This window comes from Eriocheir sinensis, chromosome 43 (genome assembly GCF_024679095.1).
Source record: "Eriocheir sinensis breed Jianghai 21 chromosome 43, ASM2467909v1, whole genome shotgun sequence".
NCBI lineage: Eukaryota > Metazoa > Arthropoda > Malacostraca > Decapoda > Varunidae > Eriocheir > Eriocheir sinensis.
In genome coordinates, this window is record NC_066551.1 from 2,621,986 (window position 1) to 2,644,368 (window position 22,383).

General features: G+C 43.7%; 1 protein-coding gene across 1 annotated transcript; it reads left to right on the plus strand.

The window, feature by feature from the left end:
* The first annotated feature begins 453 nt into the window (after nt 1-453).
* Nucleotides 454-22,091, plus strand: LOC127010315 (multiple PDZ domain protein-like). The gene is made up of 4 exons (XM_050884192.1): nt 454-636; nt 9,696-9,860; nt 13,100-13,390; nt 21,941-22,091. The coding sequence occupies exons 1-4, from the start codon at nt 553-555 to the stop codon at nt 22,058-22,060; spliced, it is 660 nt and encodes a 219-aa protein (XP_050740149.1). The 5' UTR covers nt 454-552; the 3' UTR covers nt 22,061-22,091.
* Nucleotides 22,092-22,383: the final 292 nt, after the last annotated feature.

Below are 22,383 nucleotides of genomic sequence, written 5' to 3' on the forward strand. Positions count from 1 at the left end.
CACGGGCTAAAAATTCTTGATATATGAAGACAGACTCAAATATTTAAATCTGCGTTCTCTAGACTCATATATTTAAATCTGCGTTCTCTAGACAGGCGAAGGGCGGAAGGAGCCTTAATGGAAGTTTATTAATGAATGAATGGCTTTAATGAGGGTGATTTTAATAAGGTTTTGGTGGTAAGAGTCTTGTAGGACGTGCAGTTAAGTGATTTAGGTTCCATCAATTTAGATTCAACAAGGACATAGGCAAGAGTTAGTTGATAAATAGAATGGTAAATGAGTGGAACGGGCTTGACAGTTATGTTGTGAGTTCCAATATGATAGATACATTCAATAATAGGTTTGATAACTTGATTTACAGATTAGGTGGGGTTAAGTTTACAGGAGCTGACTTACATTAACATATCGGCTCCTTGCAAACACCTTATGTTCTTACAAACCTCTCACGCTCCCACCCGCTAACGCACTTTTTCCTCTCTTGCAGACACTTCGGCGGCGCTGTCCTTGCTGGAGCGGATCCAGCGCTCCATCAAGGAGTCCGAGGACCCGAGGATGTCCGATCAGTGCAGCAACGACCTCAACACCCTCATCTCCGTCCTCGAGAGTCCCGTCTTCAGGGGCATCGTCATCATACAGGTGAGGAGGCTGTGTGGGGAAAGGAGGTGGAAGAGGAGAGGAGAGTGAGAGAGGAGAGGAAGGGAGGGATTGCATGAAGGAAGAAGGAATAAAAGCAAGGATGAAAAAAGGAGTCTGGGTGGTGGAAGGAGGTGGAAGAGGAGAGGAGAGTGAGAGGCGAGGGGAAAGGAGGGATAGCATGAAGGAAGAAGGAATAAAAGCAAGGATGAAAAAAGGAGTCTGGGTGGTGGAAGGAGGTGGAAGAGGAGAGGAGAGTGAGAGGCGAGGGGAAAGGAGGGATAGCATGAAGGAAGAAAGAATGAAAGCAAGGATGAAAAAAGAGTCTGGGTGGGGGAAGGAGGTGGAAGAGATAGAAAAACAAAACCCAGAGAAACAGAAAAAACACAAACAGAAAGACAGACTGAGAGATAGAAAACAAACACACACACACACACACAGAGAGAGAGAGAGAGAGAGAGAGAGAGAGAGAGAGAGAGAGACGGTTAAGTCCGGTAAGTTAACTAATATAACTTTTTCCTTTACCTGAACGAGCGCAGATTTAGACCAGGCACACTCTCTCTCTCTCTCTCTCTCTCTCTCTCTCTCTGTGTGTGTGTGTGTGTGTGTGTGTTTGTTTTCTATCTCTCAGTCTGTCTTTCTGTTTGTGTTTTTTCTGTTTCTCTGGGTTTTGTTTTTCTATCTCAGTCTGTTTTCTGTTTCTGTTTGTTTCTCTGCTTGTTTGTCTGTGTTTATTTTTCCTCTCTGTATCTCCGTGTTTGCTTTTCTGCCTGTCTGTTTGTGTTTCTCTGTTTCTCTGTTTCTCTGGGTTTTATTTTTCTACCTCAGTCTTTTTTGTTCCTGTTTCTCTCTGTTTCTCTGTTTCTCTCTGTTTGTCTGTTCGTTTTCCTCTCCGTATTTCTGTTTGCTTCTCTGTCTGTCTGTGTGTATTTCTGTTCCTCTGTTTTTTTTGTTCCTGCTTCTCTGTTTGTTTCTGTCTGTGTGTCTGTTCGTTTTCCTCTCCGTATCTCCGTGTTTGCTTTTCTGTCTGTCTCTCTGTGTCTGTTCAGGGCCCGGCGAGGCATCAGTATCCTCCGCTGTTTAATATATCAGTGTTTGCCGAACCGTTCTTTGGATTGGCGGTCAGGTATTAGCCTTTTATTGGTCCCCCACATCCACCCCCACCCCCGCACCTCCCCGCGTTGTGTGGAACCAGTGGGCGATAATGGAGCTGCGTGTGTGTGTGTGTGTGTGTGTGTGTGTGTGTGTGTGTGTGTGTGTGTGTGTGTGTGTGGATGCTGCGAGGGTGATTCGTCCCCGGGTGAAATGCCCCGTTTGATTCACCCCCGGGTTATTCATCCCTGGAGGATTTGTCCCTTAGGGTGATTCGTCCCCTAGGGTAATTCGTCCCCTAGGGTAATTCGTCCCCTAGGGTAATTCGTCCCCTAGGGTAATTCGTCCCCTAGGGTGCTTCGTTCCCTTGGCTGTATTTTCGTCGCGTTAGTCACGAAACTCCATTACTACCCAGAAGAGGACGAAAGAGAGAGAGCATTATTTTATGGCAGACTGGGGAAGGAAAGAAAAAAAATATCTAAAGTACTTCTCATGTATTTCTTTTTTTTTTTGTTAGTATTTTATGTGTGTTTGTGCGTGCGTGTGTTTGTTTATTGCCAGGGGAAGAGTGCTCTAATTAGCGATAAATCTGTTGCTGTTTTGTTTTCTTTGTTTTGTTTTGAGTTTTTTTCCTGAACGTTGAATATTTGTTTGTTTTATATCATTTTGTTTTCTTTTCACTTTTTTTTATTGTTTTTGTTCTTGTTCTCTTCCTTGTATTTGTCTTCTTGTTTTTTTTTTCTCCTTTTTCTTCTTTTTCTTTTTCTTCTTCTTCTTCTTCTTCTTCTTCTTCTTCTTCTCATTCCTCCACCATCACTTCCTTTTCTCCAATCTCATCTTTTTCCTCCTACCCGTCCTCTCTTTATCCTCCTCCTCCTCCTCCTCCTCCTCCTCCTCCTCCTTCTTCTCCAGTGAGTGATCAGGCAAGACACCAAGTTTTGATGGCGTCATAGTTTAGTGTCACTCCCAGCCTCTCTCTCTCTCTCTCTCTCTCTCTCTCTCTCTCTCTCTCTCTCTCTCTCTCTCTCTCTCTCTCTCTCTCTCTCTCTCTCTCTCTTCATTCATTCATTTTCTTTCTTTCTTTCCTTCTTTTCTTTCTTCCTTCCTTCTTCTCTCTCTCTCTCTCTCTCCTTTCTCCTCCCCGTCCCCGTTGAGAGAGAGAGAGAGAGAGAGCAGGTAAAATGGGAGAAGGGTGAATATGCCTTTTGGGAGAGCGAAAGTCAGAGGTTTATGGGAGGCAAGGGAGAGGGAAGGGAGAGAAGAGGGAGAGGTATAAGTGAAATTGAGAGAAGAGAGAGAGAGAGAGAGAGAGAGAGAGAGAGAGAGAGAGTGAGAGTGAGTGGAAATATGGGAGGAGTGGGAGGGAGACCAGATGGATTGAAACGAAGGAAAGAAAAAAAGAAGAAGAACGAAGCTGAGATATAATAGGAAGTAAGAGAGAAGGAAAGGGAGGAAGGAAGGAAAAAAAAACAGAGAAGGGAATGAGGAAGGAGAGGAGGGTTAAAGAAGGAAGAGAAAGGATTGAGGGTAAAGAGGAGAACATGGAGATAAAGATGAAGGAGAGGCAAGGAAGAAGGGTAAGTTAAATGGAGAGAAGTTAAAATAGAGAGCGAGAAAGAGAAGAAAAAAGGGAGATAAAAAGGAAAGAAAGAAGGAAGAAGAAGGAAGCTGAGAGATGATAGTAAGGGGGAGAAGAAGAGGGAGGAGGAGAAAGGAGGAAGATAAAGACGGAAATTAAGTTAGAAATAAAATAATGTGGAAGAGGAGAGAAAAAGAGAATAGATTGAAGAGATGAAGAAATAGAAAATGATAAGAAAGGAGGAAGTGGAAAAGGGATAGAATATTAAAGAAAATGGAAGAGGAAAACTAGAAGATGGGGACAGAATAGAGGGATTTTAGAAGAGAGGAAGGAGAGGAGGAGTAAGAGTTAAGAAGGGAGTTAAGAAGAGAGCGGGATGAAGAGGAAAGAGTGAGAGGAGGAGGAGAGAGGAGGAGGAAGAGGAGAGGAAGAGAAAGATTAAGATGGGAGAGGAAAGATTCTGAGAAGAAGAGAAGAGACAGAGAAGAGCTGGAGAGGAGTTGAGAAAAAAGAGGAGAGAGAAGGAGGAAGAGGAGAGTAAGAGGAAGATTAAGATGAGAGAGGGAGGAGGGCTAAGAAGAGAAGAGGAAGAGAAAGAGGAGAGTGGGAGAGAGTTGAGAAGAGGAAGAGGAGATAGAAGGAGGAAGAGGAAGATTAAGATGAGAGAGGGAGGACTAAGAAGAGAAGAAGAGGAAGAGAAAGAGGAGAGTGGGAGAGAGTTGAGAAGAGGAAGAGGAGATAGAAGGAGGAAGAGAAAGATTAAGATGAGAGAGGGAGGACTAAGAAGAGAAGAAGAGAAGAGAAAGAGAGAGTTTAGAAGAGGAAGAGGAGGTAGAAGGAGGAAGAGGAAGATTAAGACGAGAGAGGGGGGGGGCTAAGAGGAGAAGAAGAGAAGAGAAAGAGAGAGTTTAGAAGAGGAAGAGGAGATAGAAGGAGGAAGAGGAAGATTAAGATGAGAGAGGGAGGGCTAAGAAGAGAAGAAGAGAAGAGAAAGAGGAGAGTTGGAGAGAGTTTAGAAGAGGAAGAGGAGGAAGAAGAGGAAGAGGAAGAGGAGGAAGAAGAGGAAGAGGAAGAGGAGGAAGTTGTCTTGGGTGGCCGTGATTGCCTGCCAACGCTGCTTGAAGTTTATGATGTCTTGTCCCTTCCTCCTGCCCTTCCTTGCCCTTCCTTGCCCTTCCCTTCCCTTCCCTTCCCTTCCCTTCCATTTCCTTCCCATGTCTTCTCTTTGTTTCCATTTCCATCCCTTCCCTTCCTTTCCCTTCCCTTCCCTTCCCTTCCCTTCCTTTTCCTTCCCATGTTTTCTCTTTGTTTCCATTTCCTTCCCTTCCCTTCCTTTCCCTTTCCTTTCCTTTCCTTTCCTTCCCTTCCCTTCCCTTCCCCTCCCTTCCCTTCCCTTTCCTTCCCCCCATTTCCTTCTTATGTCTTCTCTTTGTTTCCATTTCCTTACCTTCCCTTCCTTTCCCTTTCCTTTCCTTTCCTTTCCTTTCCTTCCCTTCCCTTCCCTTCCCTTCCTTTTCCTTCCCATGTCTTCTCTTTGTTTCCATTTCCTTACCTTCCCTTCCTTTCCCTTTCCTTTCCTTTCCTTTCCTTCCCTTCCTTTCCCTTCCTTCTGCCCTTCCTTGCCCTTCCCTTCCCTTCCCTTCCCTTCCCTTCCCTTCCTTTTCCTTCCCATGTCTTCTCTTCGTTTCCATTTCCTTCCCTTCCCTTCCTTTGCCTTCCCTGTTCTTCCCCTTCCATTCCCTTCCCTTCCCTTGCCTTGCCTTCCCTTTCCTTTCCTTTTCGTTCCATTCCCATCCCTTCCTTTTCTTTCTCTTCCCTTCCCTTCCCTACACGTCCTTTCCCTTCCCTTCCCTTCCATTTCCTTCCCTTCCTATCCCTTCCCTTTATTCTTCCCTCACCTCCCCTTATTTTCCCTTCCTTTCCCTTCTTTTACGATCCCATTTCTTTCTTTCCTCTTCTTCTCCTTTCCATTGCTTTCTATTCCATCTTTTACATCCTTTCTTTTTTATTTTGTTTATTCTTTATCATGTTTTCCTTTCTCTTTTCCTTCATATTCTCTTATTTTCCTTTACTTCACTTCCCTTTTCTTCCCTTTCCATTTTCTTTATCTTTTCTCTTTTATTTCAACGTTTTTTTTTATGCTTGACCTTAAATTTTTCCCTTCCTCTTTTCTTCTCTTCGCTTACCTCTTCTCCTCTTCCTTTGTCTTCCTTTACCTTCATTTACTCTTCATTTTCCGGTTCAGTCTGCATGTCCTCTTCCTCCTCTTCCTCCTCTTCTTCCTCCTCCTCTTCTTCCTCCTCTTGTTTTGCTCTTAACTTTCTTTTTCAGCTTTTTTATATATATTTATTTTATTGTATTTACTTATGTACGTCTAATATCATTTTAAAACACACACACACACACACACACACACACACACACACACACACACACACACACACACACACACACACACACACACACACACACACACACACACACACCTTCAATTTTCCACCTCCCCCGCACACACACACACACACACACACACACACACACACACACACACACACACACACACACACACACACACACACACACACACACACACTCACACACACACGCACACGCACGCACATTAAGCGAATCACACAGTCACTGGCGCACATAAGCAGCTGTCATGTTACATTATACGAGCAAGGCGAGGGAGGAAGGGGGAAAAGGGAGAAAGGTGAACTTAAAGGAGAGAGAGGAAGGGAGATTAAAAGGTTGATGTGAGAGAGGGAAGATAATGAAACTTGAAGAGAGAAGAAGGAAAACGATGAATAAGGAAGAGAGGAGAGGAGATAAAGAAGTAAGAGAAATAGAATTGAAAATGGAGGTAAAGTGAGAGAAAGGGAGAGTGAAAAAAGGGAGAGATTAGAAGATAGAGAGAGAGAGAGAGAGAGAGAGAGAGAGAGAGAGAGAGAGAGAGAGAGAGATGGAATGGAGGAGCAATGAGAGAAGGGTTAAGAGAAAGAGAGACGAAGAGAAGGAGACGAGAATTAACGAAGAAAATGAGTGGAGGAAATGAAGAATAAGGAAGAGGAAAATGCAGTGACGGAAGATAAATGGAGGAGGAGGAAGAAAGGGAGAAGAAGAAAGAAAGATAGAAATATAAAGAAGAAAAAAAAGATAAAAAGTATGAATAAGGGAATAAAGAAAGATAATTAATAGTTGGTGGGTAGAGAAAGGGAAGAGGAAGAAGAAGAAAAAGAAGATAAATGAGGAAAAAAATGAAAAACAGAAGGAGGAGGAGGAAGAAGAAAATAAGAAAAAGAAATAAAGGCAAATAAAGAAACAGAAAGAATAGGGAAGAGGAGGAGGAAGAAAGAAGATAAAAGCAGGAAAAGATGAAAAATAGAAGGAAGACGAGGAAGAAGAAAATAAGAAAGATAAAACAAGGCAAATAAAGAAACATAAATAATACGAATGAGAGAACAAAAGAAAACCCGAAAAACCAAAGAGGAGAAAGAAAGAAAGAGAAGGAAGAATTAACGAATAAAAAAGGAGGAAAAAGAACAATATATAAAGAAAACGAGACAAATAAAACAAAAGACAAAGAATACGAATAAAAAAAATAAAACAAAGAAAAAAATACGAGGCGAAAAAAAAGGAAAAATAAATCAAACCAGGAAGAAGTAAAGAAAGGAAGAAAGAAAAGAAGGAAAGAAAATGATAAAACGCAATGAGGACAAATGAATGAACAAGGAAAAAGAAGAGAGGAAAAGAGGAGAAGAAAAGAGAAAATGAGGCATGAGGAATGGAGGAAATAAAGAAGACTTAGGAATGATGAAGGAGGAGGAGGGGGAATTTGGAGTCAGGAAGAGGAGGGATAATCAGAAAGAGGAGGAGGAGGAGGAGGAGGAGGGAGGAAGAGCTGATTAAATGGCTATCCAGGAACTTCATATAAAAAAACTGACATAGTGACTCAGTGAAAGGCTTATTAATGAGGTCCAACTGCTAGGTAAGGTAAATTAAGGTAAGGTAAGGTAAACTGAGGCAAAAGTAAATACAAGGAAAGCAAGGTTATATTCTGGCTTCTATTCCTTTACCTTCCCTTAACTTTCCTTTATCATATTTTCATTTGACCCTTTCTTACCTTAACAAAATTTAGTAAAGGAAGGTTATGGGCAGATTAAATGAACCGGGAATAGGTAAGGAATGTAGGAGAAGGTAAGGAAAGGAATGATAAGGTAAGGTAAGGAAAGGTAAGGAAAAATAGGTAAGGATGAGGAAAAAGAGAAGGAATGGGAAGATAATGGATTGAAGGAGGAGATGAAGGGAAGATAAGGAAAGGACTGAAAGGTAAATGAAGGGAAGGGAAGAGTTTTGAGAAGTAAATGAATGGAAGAGAAGACAATAGAAATGAAAGAAGGGTAAAACAAGGGAAGGATAGGGAGTGGATTGTAAGATAAAGGAAGGGTAAGTTCATATAGGTTTAGTAAAGGTAGGAGATTAAGGTAAATGGGGATAAAATAAGGGAACGGAGAGGGAAGGCAAAGAAATAGAAGATAAAGGAAGATGAGAGAGTGAGAGAGGAAGAGGAAGTTCATATAGGTTTAGTAAAGGTAGGAGATTAAGGTAAATGGGGATAAAATAAGGGAACGGAAAGGGAAGGCAAAGAAATAGAAGATAAAGGAAGATAAGAGAGTGAGAGAGGAAGACATAAGAATACAATAAAAAAGGAAGGTTAGGTAAAGGAATGGAAGATAAAGGAAGGTAAGAGAATGAGAGTAAGGTAAAAGAAGATAAGAAAAAAAGAAGAGTTAAGTAAGAGATACAAGGCAAAGGAAGGCAAGGTTCATTTGGGCTTAGCGAAGGCAAGATATTAAATTTGAAGTGAAAAAAAGAAAGGTAAAGGAGTGGAAGGCAAAGGAAGGCAAGATTCATTTAGGTCAACCGTAAGAAAAATGGAAAAAAAGAAAAAATGATGAAACAAGAAGAAAAGAAGAACTAAGTAAAGGAGTAGAAGGACAGAAGGCAAAGGAAGGCAAGGTTCATTTAGGTCAACCATAAGTAAGAGAGAATGGGAAAAAAAAGAAAAAAATGAAAATAATAAAAAAAAATGATGAAACAAGAAGAAAAGAAGAGCTATGTAAAGGAGTAGAAGGACAGAAGGCAAAGGAAGGCAAGATTCATTTAGGTCAACCATAAGAGAGAATGGAAAAAAAATGAAAAAAATGAAAATAATAAAAAAATGATGAAACAAGAAGAAAAGAAGAGCTATGTAAAGGAGTAGAAGGACAGAAGGCAAAGGAAGGCAAGGTTCATTTAGGTCAACCGTAAGAGAGAATGGGAAAAAATGAAAAAAATGAAAATAATAAAAAAATGATGAAACAAGAAGAAAAGAGCTAGGTAAAGGAGTAGAAGGACAGAAGGCAAAGGAAGGCAAGATTCATTTAGGTCAACCATAAGTAAGAGAGAAGGGGAAAAAAATGAAAAAAATGAAAATAATAAAAAAATGATGAAACAAGAAGAAAAGCTAGGTAAAGGAGTAGAAGGACAGAAGGCAAAGGAAGGCAAGGTTCATTTAGGTCAACCATAAGAGAGAATGGAAAAAAATGAAAAAAAATGAAAATAATAAAAAAATGATGAAACAAGAAAAAATGAGCTAAGTAAAGGAGTAGAAGGACAGAAGGCAAAGGAAGGCAAGGTTCATTTAGGTCAACCGTAAGAGAGAATGGGAAAAAAAAGAAAAATAAGTATGAAACAAGAAGAAAAGATGAGCTAGGTAAAGGAATACAAGAACAGAAGGCAAAGGAAGGCGCTGTTCATTTAGGTTAGTCGGAGGTCATTGCCGATATATTTTCCTATTGCTTATTGAACGGAGGGAGTTTATAGCAAATTTAGTGGACTTGTTTAAAGGCTGCAGGATTTAGTGAATTAGTTTTGAAGGTTAATGAATATAGCCAGTACGCTCTCTCTCTCTCTCTCTCTCTCTCTCTCTCTCTCTCTCTCTCGCTCGCTCGCTCTCTTCTTCGTTTTCTTCTTATTCTTTTTCTTCTTCTAATTCTTGTTGTTGTTCTTGTTCTTGTTCTTTTTCTTCTTCTTCCTCTTCTTCCTCTTCTTCTTCTTCTTCTTCTTCTTTCGTGATTACAAAGACGGGAAACTCGAGAGAAAGAAAAGAACAACAAAAGAGAAAAATGAGGTCTGTGTGTGTGTGTGTGTGTGTGTGTGTGTGTGTGTGTGTGTGTTTAAACGTTTTATTTTCTGTTTCATCAAACTTTCTCCCCCATTTCATTTGGTTTTCATTTTACTATACATGCATATACATACATACATACATACAATGAAAATGAGAGGGTAGCGTCCGTATTCACTCTACCGGAAGCTTTACTCACCTTTCCCTTTATCCCTCTCTGTGCAGGATTCGCTGAAGGAACTGAAGAAGCAAGTGTTGCAGCACCCGTCCATCGTCCCGCGCGACTTCGACATCACCGAGGATGGGCGGCTGGTCCTCCACGTGGGTCAGGACGCCCACCACTTCGCCGCCGCCGCCGTCACCCCCGCCAAGACCGCGCTCATCTCCCAGGTCAGTTGAGGTCAAGGATTTGGGGAAAGGGAAGGGTCGTTTATGTAGAGTGATGGTGAGATAGAGTAAGGTAACTTTGCCGCCGCCACCCCCGCCAAGACCGCGCTCATCTCCCAGGTCAATCCAGGTCAAGGGTTAGGAGATAGGGATGGGTCGTTTATGTATAGTGATGGTGAGATAGAGGAAGGTAATGATAAAAAAAGGAAGATAATATAAAGGAGGAAGAAAATAAGAGATAAAAAAAGTAAATAAGGAAACAAAGAAAACGAATGAGAGAACAAAAGAAAACCCGAAAAAATAAAGAGGAGGCAGAGAGAAAGAGAAAGAAGAATTAACGAACAAAAAAGGAGGGGAAAGAACAATACAGAGAGAAAAAGAGACGAATAAAACAAAAGACCAAACAAGGTAAAGGATAAGGTCAGTTTAGGGCAGTGGTTCCCCGTTGGCTCTCGTTATTTCCTAGCGCCTCCCCTCCCCTACACACATACGAACACACACACCTCTTTTTTTTCGGTATCTGGTATGTTGCTAATTAAAAACAACATTAAACACTTAGGCCTTTTAGCGTTTATGGTGTAGCTTTTGTCATTCAGATTTTGTGAAAAGAAAAAAAAGTTATTAATGACTCTGAATGCCACCCAGCCTCCCCCTACCGCTCCCCTCTTTCCTCACCGCTCCCCCCTTTCCCAAATATCCGCCCCCCCTATATATTTTCGCCACCCCCAGATTTTCAGTAACACCCACTATGGGAATCACTGCGTTAGGGTCACGGGTGGATATTGTAGTACAGGAATTGGTCACTCTGGATCGAAGGGTTAAGGTTTGGGCTATAAATACGGCATTTTGGGTCGGTGGTCAGTGTTTGGGGCGAAAAAAAGATTAGTTTGGGATAAGCTGTTAATTTTATGGTTGGAAAAATGTGTGGGATCGGGCGTGAATTTTCTGGATGAACGGATTGGTGAGGCTGGTTTAGTTTTGGTCAAGAGGCGATGTTTTGGCGGGGTGGAGAGGCAGTGAGGGAGAAACTAGATATTTGTGAGTGTCCTGCCTGAGTGAACTGGTAATTGTTGTTGTTGTTGTTGTTATTAGCATTGTTGTTTTTTATGTAATTTCACACACACACACACACACACACACACACACACACACACACACACACGTATCCTCCCTTACTTCCCCTTTTATCTCTTTCTCCCTTTCTCCTCATGTCTCCCTTCCTTTCACACATCCTTCCTTCCTCACCCCCGCACCCCCCCACCCACCCCCACCCCACATCTCAGACACTTACTCACATGTTTATACCTTCCTCCCTCCTCCCTCTCCCCCCATGCACACACACGAACATACCCCCCCTTACTCTGCCTCCCCCCCTCCCTCCTACCCCCTTCACCCCTCACTCGCCAATGTCACAAATTCACGTTAGCGGAAGTGGTTCAAATACACACACACACACACACACACACACACACACACACACACACACACACACACACACACACTCGCCTAATACATTAATGATTGACACAAAAAAGGGGGAAAAATCAGCATTAGGCTCTGGACATTTATGTATATCACGGGTGATGGCGAGGCGTTTTAGCGCGGACATTGTTTTGACGCGCTAATTCAAAAGTAATCAACGTTTTTTTAATTTTTTTATTTATTATTATTATTATTAGTTATTTTTATTTATTTATTTTTTAGTGCATGCGTTTCACTGTCCTCATTCACTCACTTCACTCGACTACATCTCACCTTTAATTACCTGTCAACCCTTCCCCGTTTAACCCCTCAACCCCTCAGTTTCCCCATGCAACCTCACAACCCCACAACTCACCTTCGTCAGTAGCGGCGCCATGATTACAAACCCCAATAATTCAATCAACCAGTCACTTTCGGCTGGCCATAACCCACAACCCGCCACTTACAACCCTTCAACCCCGCTACCCACAACCCCTCAACCTCTCAGCCTTATAACTCGTCAATAAACCCACAACCCCGCTACTGACAACCTCACAACGTGCTGTCTCTTAACCAGTCCCAGAAACCCACAACTTCTCTACCTACAACCCAACACAACCCCTTATTCTTGAACCCACCACCTGGATCTCGTAACCCAGCAACCTCACTCCCCGCAAACCTCTCTCCACTACCTCCCTGTTCCCCCATTTCTCCCCCTTCCTCCCCTCCCCCTTTCCTTCTCTTCTCTCTCCTCTCTTCCTTCCCTTCTTCCCTCTTCCTTCTCTTTTCTCCTCTTCCTCCCCTTCTCCCCCTTCTTCCCATTCCTTCTCTTCTCTCCCCTTTCTCCCTTCTCTTCTCCCTTCCTCTCTCCCTTCCTTCCCCTCCCCCATCCCTCCATTACCGCCAGCAGCCGCTCAGAACTGGATTCCCGAGACAAACATGTTGGCAACGTGTTTGGCGGTGAAACCTTATTTGGCAGGCGCGAAGTGGAGGTGTGTGTGTGTGTGTGTGTGTGTGTGTGTGTGTGTGTGTGTGTGTGTGTGTGTGTTCTATTTTTTTGCTGTTTTTCCTCGTTTCGCTTTCCCTTTTTTTACTGACATTCCCTTTTCTTCCTTTCATGTCCTTTTTTCCATTTTTTTAATTCGTCTTTTAACTTCTCTCTCTCTTTTTTTTTTTTCTTTTCTGTCTGAACTCTGATTTCTACCCCTTTGTGCTTACTGACAGCCTCCTTCTCTCTCTCTCTCTCTCTCTCTCTCTCTCTCTCTCTCTCTCTCTCTCTCTCTCTCTCTCTCTCTCTCTCTCTCTCTCTCTCTCTCTCTCTCTCTCTCTCTCTCTCTCTCTCTCTCTCTCTCTCTCTCTCTCTCTCTCTCTCTCTCTCTCTCTCTCTCTCTCTCTCTCTCTCTCTCTTCATTCGTATTCCTTTTATCACCATTTTTCTTTTACTTCTAAGCTTCCCTTCTCTACTTTCTAACACATTCTGCATACTGACATCCTCCTCCTCGTTCATTCTCCTCTCCTCTCCTCTCTCTCTCTTCATTCCCATCCCTTATCTCCCATTAACGGCCATATCCTTTTACCTACTTTCCCCTTTGTCGTCTCAATTTCCTTTTACTTCTAAGCTTCCCTTCTCTACTTTCTAACACATTCTGCATAGTGACATCCTCCTCCTCGTTCATTCTCCTCTCCTCTCCTCTCTCTCTCTCCATACCCATCCCTTATCTCTCTTTAACTGCCATTTCTTTTTACTTACGTTCCCCTTTGTATTCTCTCTCCCTCGGCAGCTGGAGAGCCTCGACGCCCCTCCTAGCATTGTCTCGGAATCCATAGAACTGAAGGAACTTAAGGACTTGCAGGATGAGGCCCAGCTGGAGGAGGAAAGGATGATGGAGAAGAAGCTGCTGATGAAGATGCAGGAGGAGGAGATGGCGGATGAGGCGGATGAGGACGGCGGCGAGAAGGATGATTTGGATGAGTCCCTGGCCCCCACTTCCATCACCAACGCTACCCTGGACCAGGAGCTTCAGCGGGCCATCCAGGCGGCCGCTCAGGGAAGGGACATCTATCACATCCAGGTGGGTCGAGTGTATTTTTTTATCTTTTGTTTGTACTTTTTTCTTTCTTCTGTGGTTTGGATATTTCTTTTCTTCGTTTTTTTTGTCACATTTTTTTCCTATATTGTTTCTTCTGTTTCTCCTTCCTAGTTGGTTTTTTTTTTTTGCCTTCGTTATATTTTTTTCTATATTCTGTTTCTTCTTTTCTCCTTCATGTCTTTTTTTTTGTCTTTTTAATATTTTTTTTCCTTTCTTTTGTCTTTTATTTTCTCGCGTGGCGTATTTTCATTGTCTGTCTCTTCTTGCCTTTGTTACTTATTTTCCATCGTGTCTTTTTCTTTTTTCTTCCCTTTCTCGTGTTAGGAAAAAAAGGCAAGGTAATTTAAGGTGAGTGTGGTGAAGGGAAGGGAAGATTAGGTAAGGTTGCGGTGAGGTGAGGTAAGGAAAGTAAGGTAAAACAAAATATTAGGTAAATTTTGGGTGAGGAAAGGATGGTAAGGTAAGGTATTTCCTCTCCCACTGTGGCTCGTTTTCTTTCTTTCTCTTTTTTCCCCGCATCACGCAGCAAAACAAGAGTAGTCATGTCAGCACCACCAACCACCATCTGAGTCGTGCCGGTAACAGCGTAGGAAAAACAACACCTTTTACCTCCTTGATCTTGTCTTGCCGTCTTTAACTCCAATCTTCGGTTTCATTTTCTCCTTTCCTTCTGTCTCTTTTTCCTCTCCTCCATGCTCTACTTTCTCACGGCTTACCCTTTTCTTTCTTCTCTTTCTGCCTCATTCTTTCCAACGGTGCGCCCCAAGTCACGACGCTGATAGGTATAGTCTCGCGCTGCAGGAATAGGGGAAGCAGTGCAGGTAGGATCTAGTAGTGTTTGGGCTCATCGCCTCGCTGAGCACCTCCCCGCTAGTTAGTCCCTCCTGGCTTGGCATGGTGAAGACTCCTCCGTGTGTTGAAGACCTCAAGATTGTACAGCGCTAGGAGGAAGGCGAGAATACCAGCAGCCAGCCACTCAGCCAGACAGTCGGTTAAAACAAGCACGGCGATGGCTTCTCCGTGTTCCTAAGACCCCAGCATCGTACAGCTCTGAGGAGTGTGGCAGGAGTACCGTCAGTTAGTCAGGCAGTCGGTTTCTCTAGGAGTGGTTATGGCTTCTCCGTGGCCTCAAGATCCCAGCATCGTCCAGCGCTTCGAGGATTTCAAGCCATACTACTCCTTCAAGGGCCTCTTCATGGAGTTCTGCAGGAAGAATATTCTGTTCACTGGGAGACGTGAGCACCGAGTCATCAAGAGGGACCTGATGGAAGAGCTTCGCGTGTACGCTGATGACGGTTGCCGCCTCTCCGCTAAGACCATCGGCAAGCACCTCCTGGCGGCGGGCGTGACGTCGAGGCGGGTCTGCAGGAAGCAAAGAAAGGTGTACGCCTACTTAGGGATGCGCTTGGATGCTCGGGGCCGCCAGTACGTCGCGGAAGGGGCTCGAACCTCCAACAAGACAGGGGAGATGAAGATGGGTCGTGATGGGGAGATGAAGAAGGACCATCAAGGGGAAATAAAGAAGCACAATAAAGGGGGGATGAAGAAGGATCACAAAGGGGAGATGAAGAAAGGCCGTGAAGGGGAGATGATGAACAATGAAGAGATAAAAAAGGACCGTGAAGGGGAGGAGACCGACCCTGAAGTGAAGTTGAAGAACCGTGAAAGGGAATTGAAGATGGACGATGAATGGATGGTGAAGCCGAATCGTGAAAGGGTCTTAGAGAAGCACCATGAAGAGGAGATAAAGATGGACCGTAAAGGGGAGATAAAGATGAACCATGAAGGGGAGATAAAGAAGGACCATGAAGGGGAGATAAAGAAGGAACGAGAAGTGAATATAGATATGAACCGTGAAGGGGAGCTGAGGAAGGACCGTGAAGTGGAGATAAAGAAGGAACGAGAAGGGAAGATAGATATGAACCGTGAAGGGGAGATAAAGAAGGACCATGAAGGGGAGATAAAGGAGGAACGAGAAGGGAAGATAGATATGAACCGTGAAGGGGAGATAAAGAAGGACCATGAAGGGGAGATAAAGGATGAACGAGAAGGGAAGATAGATATGAACCGTGAAGGGGAGATAAAGAAGGACCATGAAGGGGAGATAAAGAAGGAACGAGAAGGGAAGATAGATATGAACCGTGAAGGGGAGCTGAAGAAGGGCCATGAAGGGGTAACTGACATAATCGGCACTGGAGACGGGCCTGAAAACCCAACGAAGACAACACAACAAAAGCAACACAATGGCAAAGGAAAGGAGGCGGGACAGACCCAACTCATAAACCACAATACCTCAACCAATCCCTCCATCCCGCACCCTCCCATCCCCACACCCACCTCCACTACCCACTCTCCACCACCACCTACCTCAACACCGGGATTGCAGAGTCATACCACACCTCACTGCCAAGCCTCCAGCCACAGCAGTAACCAGCAAGCTCCTGGTGTCCACGCCCCTAGTTGGATGAGAGTTATCACCCTCCCGCAAGACACGAGGACAAGCCAGCGAGACCACAACACTCCTGACTCCAATCTAGCACCCACTACCGCCTCTGGATCACTCTCCCGGCTTGATGACTCCTTGGAACCTAACTGGGAGGGATGCAAGACCAAATTTCACAAGGAGACCGTAACCATCACCACTGTTACTCACAACCAAGCCGATAATAGTGGTACTCATCCTCCTCACTCCCAAGCCGGCAACACGCATGACAATAACAGTAAGGGAAATACCAGTAACGTTCCTCAGTGGCCGTCTCTTCAAGGTCCGCCATCTCGCCCTTCTTCCTCAGTCCCTCCTCCTCTCATCCCTCTTTCTCAGTCACAGCCTCCCTCCCTCCTCAGCCTCCTCCCGTTCCCCCTTCTTTCCCCACAGTTTCCTCCACTCCAGCTCCCCCTACAGACTCCCCCACGTCCTCACACCCCTATCCTGCTCATCCCAAACCCTCCCAACACTCCACGCCGCCCTCAGAACCCCATCCACTCCTCTCAATTCTCTCCTGCCCTCCCCCATGTTCCTCAAATCTTCCCCAAACCGCACGCCCCGCCATCCTTCCCCCGCCCGTTCCAAGCCTTCCCCAATCAAAGAGGAGGAGGAGGAAAGGTTTGGGGAGGAGGAGGAAGATGATGATGATGATGATGCGGAGGAGTAGGAAGAGGATTATGACTACTACTAAAGTGCCCCTAATTTTTTGTTGTATGTATTTTTTGTTTAGTTTTGAAAGGAAATGTTTTTGGTAAGTTTTATGTGTTTGATGGATCGATGTAACGTTTTTTATTTCCAGTGGTTTATAGTCTTCCATATTTATTTTTTGTTCAGTATTTCCGATTCATCTCTCGCGTGTACATATTTTAAAGGTCGCCTCACTTGTATGAAAATAAGAATAAAATAATTAGCTCGCTCATTGATATGCATTTAACTTCCCCCAACTAATTAACCACACTCGCATTTTAGCTCACCTCATTTCATCTCGGTTCAACTTAACTTTAGATCACCTCACCTTACCTCTCCTTGTCTAACCTTACCTTTTTCATCCTTACCTTCGCTTCCTTACCTTACTCTACCCTGTCCTCCTTTTCTTTTCCATTCTTTAGCTTGCCTTGCCTTACCATACCTTACCTTACCTTACCTTACCTTACCTTACCTTACCTTACCCTACCTTACCTTACCTTACCTATCGAGTACCTTCCCTTTTCTTTTTCATTCTTTAGCTTGCCTTACCATACCTTACCTTACCTTACCTTACCTTACCTTACCTTACCTTACCTTGCCTTACCTATCGAGTAGCTTCCCTAACGAGTACCTTACCTAAGCTGTCTTTGCCTACCTTACCTCACTTCATTTACTTAAAAGCCACCTTACCTTACCCCAGCGGTCCCTACCTTACCTTTCCTTACCTCATACTTTGCCTAATCTTACCTTACCTTACCTAAGCTTACCATCATCTTTATCTCATCATCTTACCTTCCCTTGCCTTCCTTTACCTCTCACCTTGCCTTACCTTACCATCCTTTCCTCACCCAAAACTTACCTAATATTTTTTACCTCACTTTCCTTACCTGACCTCACCGCAACCTTAACTAATCTTACCTTCCCTTGCCTTCCTTTACCTCACTCACCTCACCTTACCTTACCATCCTTTCCTTACCCAAAAATTACCTGATATTTTTTTTACCTTACTCTTCTTACCTCACCTCACCGCAACCTTACCTAATCTTACCTTTCCTTGCCTACCTTCACCACACTCGCTCTGAATTACCTTGCCTTTCTTTCCTCTCACAAAACTTACCTAATCTTACCTCACCTTTCCTTACCTCCACCGCAACCTTACCTGATTTTCCCTTCCCTCGCCTTCCTTCCCCTCGCCTCCCGCAACGTGTCCCCCAAGAGCGTGTTTTTCCTGTTTTGAATTGCTTGCTCGGTGAAACAGGCGAGTCGCTTGGCTCGTGAATACGTAATGCCCAATCAGGAATTATTCATAGAGGAAACAGCAGGCGAGGAGGAGGAGGAAGAAGAAGAAGAAGAAGAAGAAGAAGAAGAAGAAGTAAAAGATACAAGCTATAAACAAAGCAAGGAATAAAAAAAAAAAGTAATAGAAGGAAGAAAAAAATGAAGGAAATACAGAACAAGAATACTAGAAAAAATAGCAGGAGCAGAAACTAGTAGTAGCAGTAGTAGTAGCAATAGTTGTAGTAGTAGTAGTTGTAGTAGTAGTAGTAGTAGTTGTGAAAGAATGGGTTAAAGAAAGAACGGAAAAGAAAAAAAAAACAAAGTAAAGAAGGAAATAAAAGACAAGGGATGGGAATAATAAGTAATTGAAGTAGTAGTAGTTGTAGTAGTAGTAGTAGTAGTAGTAGTAGTAGTAGTAGAAACAGCAACAGCAGGAACAAAACTAGTAGGAGGAGGTGAAGAAGGAGGAGGCCGAGGAGGAAGAGAGAGGGAGGCAGTTAGATGAAGGAGTATGAGTAGGAGGAGGAGGAGGTGGAGGAGACAGGGAGGCAGTTAGGTGAACGAGTAGGAGGAGAGAAGGAGGCAGTTAGGCAAAGAGCTTAGCCAGATAGCCGTAGTCCTCCGGTGCTATCGCTGCGAGGGTCCAGGGAGGGAAGGCTCTTGGTCGCTCGACAAGATACCTTTTCATGGCCAGACAACGACCCTCTTTTGTTCTGGGTGACGGACGAGGCAGCCCAGACCCATGATTCCATTTGTATTCAGGAACCACCACTGCGCTGCCTTCCTTCCTTCCTTGCCTTCCTTTGCCTTCCTTCTTTCCTTCCCTTGCCTTCCATTGCCTTCCTTCCTTCCTTCCTTCCCTTGCCTTCCCTTGCCTTCCTTCCTTCCTTCCCTTGTCAGTCGTCTCCTTGTCTTTCGTGTTCTTTGCTTTCCATCTTCTCCTTCTCCTCTTTATCTTCGCCTTTCCTTTTCATCTTCGCTTCCTCTCTCATCATTTACGTGTCTTCTTTATCCTCTTCTGTCTGTCCTTTTCTTTTTCTTCACTTCCCTTACCAGTTTTCTTCTTTTCTTCTTTATCTTATACTGCCCGTTTTTTCTTTTTTGCTTTTCTTCCTAGCCTTCTCCACCTCTTCTATATCCTCTCTTTCCCATTCTTTCCTTCTCCTTCCCTTCTCTTACCAGCTTTCTCCTTCTCCTCTTGTTTATTCCCTCCTCGTCCCTTTCTTTTTCTTCCGTTCCTTTAAAAATCTGCCCGTCTCTTTCTTCTCCTTTACTTCATTTTCTAACCATCTCCACCTCTTCTATATTCTATCCTCCTCCTTCCTTTCTTTCTTCAGTTTTCCCTAACCAGGTTTATCCTTCTCTCTTTTATCCTCTCATTCTCATCCGTTTTCTTTCTTAATCTTCCATGTTTCTCCAACTCTTCCTCTCTCTCTCTCTCCCCCCCCTCCCCTTCCTTTCAAGAACCACTACGCTGCCGTCCTTCCATTCCCTTATCAGTCTTCTCCATCTTTTTTATCCTCTTCTCAATCTCTTCCTCCCTTCCTCTACCAGCCTTCTCCGTCTCTTTTTTATCCTCTCCTTTCCCCCCATTTCTTCTCCTTTATTTAGCTTTTCTTACGCTCACCTTTTCCCTTGTCATCTTCACTTCCTTCCCCTTTCCTTTCATTTTCTCTTTTCCCTTTCTCTCCTTTCTTATCCTCGTGCTCAATTCCCATCCCATTTTCTTTCATTTCCTGTTCCTTCCCTTTTACAATTCCACTTCCTTCCCTTTCCATCCTTTTCCATCCCATCCCATTTCATCCCCTCCCGTTTATCCCATAGCCTCTTCCTTTCCTATTGGCGGCTTAATCTTCTCTCTCTCTCTCTCTCTCTCTCTCTCTCTCTCTCTCTCTCTCTCTCTCTCTCTCTCTCTCTCTCTCTCTCTCTCCTCCTAAGTCATCTCTGGGCCGCTTCCAGGAAACTTGGAAGCTTTTCGAGTATTTTTTGTTTGGAGGAGATGATTAAGGCAAAGGAGGAGTTCAGAGAAGGAGGAGGAGGGGAAGAACGAGGAGGAGGAGGTGGAGGAGGAGGAGGAGGATTAGTGGGAAGGAGGAGGGCAACGGCTGGAGGCGAGGTACTTAAACGTGGCATGACCGTTCCGTAGAGTTTTATGACGTCCTCGCTCTCCGCTTCCTCATGACTTCTCTTTTGTATCTTAACTTGATGACTTATTGTGTACCGAGTCTTGAGTGCTTTAGCCTTTTTGTTGGTGGGATCTTCTGTGTATTTTAAAGCGCGTTAGTCCTCATTCGGGGAAGCGGGTCATGGAGATTTATTTTTATGGTCTTATTTTTGTTTATTTTTGTAACCATGCTTTGTTATCGTACGTTTTTCATCCGTTTCCCTCTTTCCCTTTTATTTCCTTTTTCTGCCATTTCTTGTTTTTCATCTTTCCATCTATTTCACCTAATATTCCTCCCCTTCCCTTCCCCTTCAACCTTTATATTTTACATGTGTCCTTTCCTCTCTTCTTTTCTACTCTTTCTTCTTCCCTTTATTTTCTTCTCTATCCTCTCGTCCCTTCTGGTTCTGTATTTTCTTTTCAGTTTTTTTTCCATCTTTTCATTTAATTTCGTTTCCGTTCTTTTTCTTCCCCATCCTTTCCCTTTTCATCTCTGCTCTTCGTAACCCAAGCAATTCCCCTCCCCTCCCCTTTCTCTCCTTCCTTTCTACTAAGAATTTTTTTAACTACTGCATTCCTTTTCCGTCCTTTCCCTTCTCCATCCTTGTCTTTTCATCCCTGCTCTTCATAACCCCAAGCATTTAATTTCCCATCCCTGTTCTTTCTTTCAACTACGATAATCCTTTCTACTCCATTTCTTTTCCGTTCTTTCTCCTCCCCATCCTTTCCCTTTTCATCCCTGCTCTTCATAACCCAAGCAATTCCCCTCCGGTCCCATTTCTTTCCTTCCCTTCTCTTATAGCTTTTCTCACTACGCTGCTGAACTCTGCCCAGCCTCCGCCCCTCAGGCTATCATTGTATATTCATGGCGTTGTTTGATGTGGTAACGTTCGTGCTCTTTACGCTTAACATTATGGGATGGCGGCGTTAGGTGAACAATTTTCGTGGTAGTTATCCATCACGAGATCTCAAATTTGGCGTGTGCTTAGATTAGTTACGTATGATGGTAATGGAAGTATTGATTGACGATCTGCGTGTGTGTGTGTGTGTGTGTGTGTGTGTGTGTGTGTGCTGATATGGGTCACGGTGTGGGTGTTTGGCGGTGTTTTTTATTGGCGGGAAACAAAAAAGGCAAACAAACGTATGGATTCTGCAAAAGGTCAGTCGGCCTACACGGGTCAGCCCCGGATAAATGATCACCAATTCCTGCACGCGTCAATATTAAGCCCGGTCATATGTAACAAATCAATTATCGTTAGTTTCATTTTGTCCCCTTTCCTTTTCACCTATATTCTCTCCTCTTCCCTTTCACCCTTTTTTTCTTCCTTTTCCTATTTCTTTCCTATCCTTCTGTTCTATTCCCATCCCATTTCATTTCATTTTCCGTGGCTCCCCTTTTTCATTTCCTCCTTCCCTTTCTCTTCCATCCCCTTTCATCCCATCTCATCCCGTCTTTACTCTTTTCTTTCTTTTTTATCCTCTTTTATCCCCCTTTTATTCCCCTTAGTAAATCTGTTATTCATTTATAAACCTTTGTAAAGTTTTCATTTATCCTTCATCTTTCAAGAGAATAGAAATACTGACCCTTAAGCTAATCTTTCATTGACAAGCTCCTCAGTCTATGAATCAATCAGCTAAGTGAAGGGCCGCGTGGTTGACTGTGTGCTCTTATGTGATTCTTTCAGTTAAAGTTTCAGTTCATGTTTCCGTTGAGTTTACAGTTAGGGTTCAGCTCATGTTACAGTCAGTTCAGGTTCATGTTATAGTCATGTTTCAGTTCGGGTTCCGTTAAGGTTACACTCAAGTTTCAGTTCAGGTTACTTTCAGGTTTCACTTCAGGTTTCATTTCAGTTTTTAGTTCAAGTTTCTGTTCAGATTTCAGGCCGAGTGATTGACATTGTTCTCGTGTTTCTTCCAGCTGTTCAAGCCGGAGGGCAGCAGCCTCGGCTTCAGCGTGGTTGGCCTCAGGTCGGAGAAGCGCGGCGAGCTGGGCATCTACGTCCAGGGCATCCAGCCGACGGGCATCGCTGCAAAGTAAGTGCCCCTGAACTCTGTCACTCTCCTTTCGCTTTGTTTATTTTGTTACTTATTTCTCTTACAATTTCTTACACCTGTTGCATTATATCTTGTTACTATCCTCCATTGCCCGTCTTTTAATTATTATGTAACTCCTCCGCTGTCTTAAAAAGCTGTTGATTGATCTCATGTCGCTCTTCAGATCTTAAAACTCTCCGCTCAAATTACTCTTTCGTGAAATTGCGAGGAAAAATCTTTAATGCCGCGACTTTAAAATGTTTCCCCGTACACACACACACACACACACACACACACACACACACACACACACACACACACACAGAC

Excerpts from the sequence above, each read along its gene's own strand:
- LOC127010315 (XM_050884192.1), top strand. The coding sequence starts at position 553 with ATGTCCGATCAGTGCAGCAACGACCTCAACACCCTCATCTCCGTCCTC. Across the intron at positions 9,861-13,099 it reads AGACCGCGCTCATCTCCCAG|CTGGAGAGCCTCGACGCCCC; the intron begins GTCAGTTGAGGT and ends CTCCCTCGGCAG. Across the intron at positions 13,391-21,940 it reads GGGACATCTATCACATCCAG|CTGTTCAAGCCGGAGGGCAG; the intron begins GTGGGTCGAGTG and ends TGTTTCTTCCAG.